Source organism: Ictalurus punctatus, chromosome 23 (assembly GCF_001660625.3).
Source record: "Ictalurus punctatus breed USDA103 chromosome 23, Coco_2.0, whole genome shotgun sequence".
Lineage (NCBI taxonomy): Eukaryota > Metazoa > Chordata > Actinopteri > Siluriformes > Ictaluridae > Ictalurus > Ictalurus punctatus.
Genome location: NC_030438.2, coordinates 18,695,869 through 18,698,368, shown reverse-complemented (window position 1 = coordinate 18,698,368; position 2,500 = coordinate 18,695,869). Strand labels below are relative to the sequence as shown.

The window sequence follows — 2,500 nt, the reverse complement described above, 5'->3', positions numbered from 1 at the left end:
TATTGTTATATGTTCTTTCTTTCTTTCCTTCTTTCTCTCTTACTTTCTTTCACGCTATATGTTCTTTCTTTCTTTCCATCTTTATTTATTTATTTACTGTCATATGTTCTTTCTCTCTTTCTCTCTTTCTTTCTTACTTTCTTTCATGCTATATGTTCTTTCTCTCTTTCCTTCTTTCCTTCTTTCTTTCTTACTTTCTTTCATGCTATATGTTCTTTCTCTCTTTCCTTCTTTCTCTCTTTCTTTCTTACTTTCTTTCATGCTATATGTTCTTTCTCTCTTTCTTTCTTTCCTTCTTTCTTTCATACTTTCTTTCATACTATATGTTCTTTCTCTCTTTCCTTCTTTCTTTCTTTCTTGTTCTTAAAAATTGATAACAATTGATAAAAGCGGGAAGTGAAAGCATCTGGAAGAATAATGAACGTAGCACAGGAACATTATCTCCTGCTTTCTGATGTTGGGATTCCTCGTGCCGTAATATTTATATAGCATTCACTCTGTGTGTGTGTGTGTGTGTGTGTGTGTGTGTGCGTGCGTGTTTAGATGTCCAGAAGCTCCTCGTCCCCCGTCAGTGAGACAGTGCGTGCTACCCTGTAAGAAGGACTGCGCGGTAACGGCGTTCGCCGAATGGACGTCCTGTCCGTCGTCCTGTGAAGCAGGTACACGTGGTCCGCGTCGAGACGTCTGAGTGGCTCTCAGCATTGTGAATCTTTTTACTCCTGTAACTCTAAACACTGCTGTCTTCAGGACTGAGTGGCCAGAAATACAACCAGTCCCGTTTCCGTGTGATCGTCCAGAAGCCGGCGAACGGCGGTGTGGACTGTCCTGAGCTGCTGTACGAAGAGAGAGAGTGTGAGATTCCTCGTCCAGCCTCAGTCTGTCCCGGTTACAGGTACACCGTACACACACCGCGTCAGCTCTCTCGCAACACGTCCTCGTGTTCGCATGATGCAAACGTGTGCAATGGTTATGTAAGAGCATTACACAGCTCGGAGGAAGGGAACCGACCGCGATGCCAGCAGATACGCAGAGACGTTCCATGGGAACCCATCAGATTTACTGTATTTCTACAGTGTTACAGCACATTAACGTCTTATCCGTGTCGGTACACACACTACAAATACACTATAAATATGTAAGGAATAAAACATCGTGCTGATATGCAAAATGAATCGACGACGCGGAGGCGTGATGAAGCGGAGCTGCGTGTTACGAGTTCCACTTACGGGGCATCTCGAAGTGATTTATTCCTCTTATACCGCACCGATTTCCCAATGCTAACGTTTTCCTATTCATTAAAGATCCGTTTAGCCGAATATAACGTTGCTACTGCTAAATGTGTTAAATAAACAAAGACGTTCACTTTATCTTCATTGTGAAGCATCACTGGTGTGTAAACACTGGTAGGGTTTTTCCCTTCGCAGGTGGAAAACCCACAAGTGGCGCCGGTGCCAGCTCGTCCCGTGGAGCATCCGGCAGGACACCCGAGGCGCTCAGGAGGGATGTGGGGCGGGGCTCCAGACCAGAGGTATGAAATTCTAGCAATGATTAGCAGACATGTGCACACTGATACTATACGACTATTCTATAATCACGTCAGTGTAAAATTCCACACACGTGCCGCGGTTGACGGTCTCCTAGCTGTGCGCTGTAAAGAACGTACGAGTATAATCTGATCTGCAGTCAGATTTGGAAATATTGTCAGTGTCAGAAGCGTTTCTCGTGACTGCCCTTGCCTTAATCCTCATAAACAACGTCCTGCTGCTTCGGAGCCCTTTTATCTGCATCCCTGTCTCTGTGTCTCTCTGTAATCTACTGGATTGTCGAGTCTCACTGCTGTGCGTGTGTGGTGTGTGGTGTGTGTGTGTGTGTGTGATCCTGCAGCGGTCTCGTGTCGGCAGCTGGACGGTTCTGTAGCAGATGTAGCCCAGTGTATGAAGTTTGCGAGCTCCATGCCGGCAGTAAACCAGCCGTGCCAGCTGCCGTGCCGAGACGACTGCCAGCTCACCAACTGGTCCAAGTTCTCCCCGTGCACTGCCGACTGCGTGGGAGTGCGCACGAGGAAAAGGGCCCTAGTAGGTGAGCGACATGTTCTCGCTTCTATATACTAATTAAAACAGATCTGATAATAATAATAATAATAATAATAATAATAATAATGTTATTTGGATGCACCAGATCTAATGTAGGGGTGATTACTTATGCAAACATTTGTATTTCATTTTCCAAGCGATATTAATTTTTTCACTGCACTAATATTATGGGGTATTTTGTGTAGATTCATGTTATTTAACTCGAATTAAGTCCGGCTGTATTTTTTTTCCGGTGAGATCTGAAGAAATAAAATGACGTGCAGTGTCTCCACTGACTTCCAGGAAAGAGCAAAAAGAAGGACAAGTGCAAGAACAGTCAGACGTACCCGCTGAGCGAGACTCAGTACTGCCCCTGTGATAAGTACAACGCACAGCCCGTGGGTAACTGGTCCGACTGCATACTGCCC

At 45.2% G+C, this 2,500-nt stretch overlaps 1 protein-coding gene across 1 annotated transcript in view; it reads left to right on the top strand.

Moving 5' to 3' along the window:
- Window positions 1-2,500, top strand: part of LOC108256167 (thrombospondin type-1 domain-containing protein 7A) — a 116,858-nt gene that overhangs the window by 72,614 nt on the left and 41,744 nt on the right. The window contains exons 10-14 of the mRNA XM_017452746.3: window positions 544-659; window positions 748-892; window positions 1,425-1,528; window positions 1,885-2,079; window positions 2,376-2,500. The exon at window positions 2,376-2,500 is cut by the window's right edge and continues 136 nt beyond it. Coding sequence (XP_017308235.1) covers window positions 544-659; window positions 748-892; window positions 1,425-1,528; window positions 1,885-2,079; window positions 2,376-2,500 — 685 coding nt within the window. The remainder of the gene's footprint in view (window positions 1-543; window positions 660-747; window positions 893-1,424; window positions 1,529-1,884; window positions 2,080-2,375) is intronic.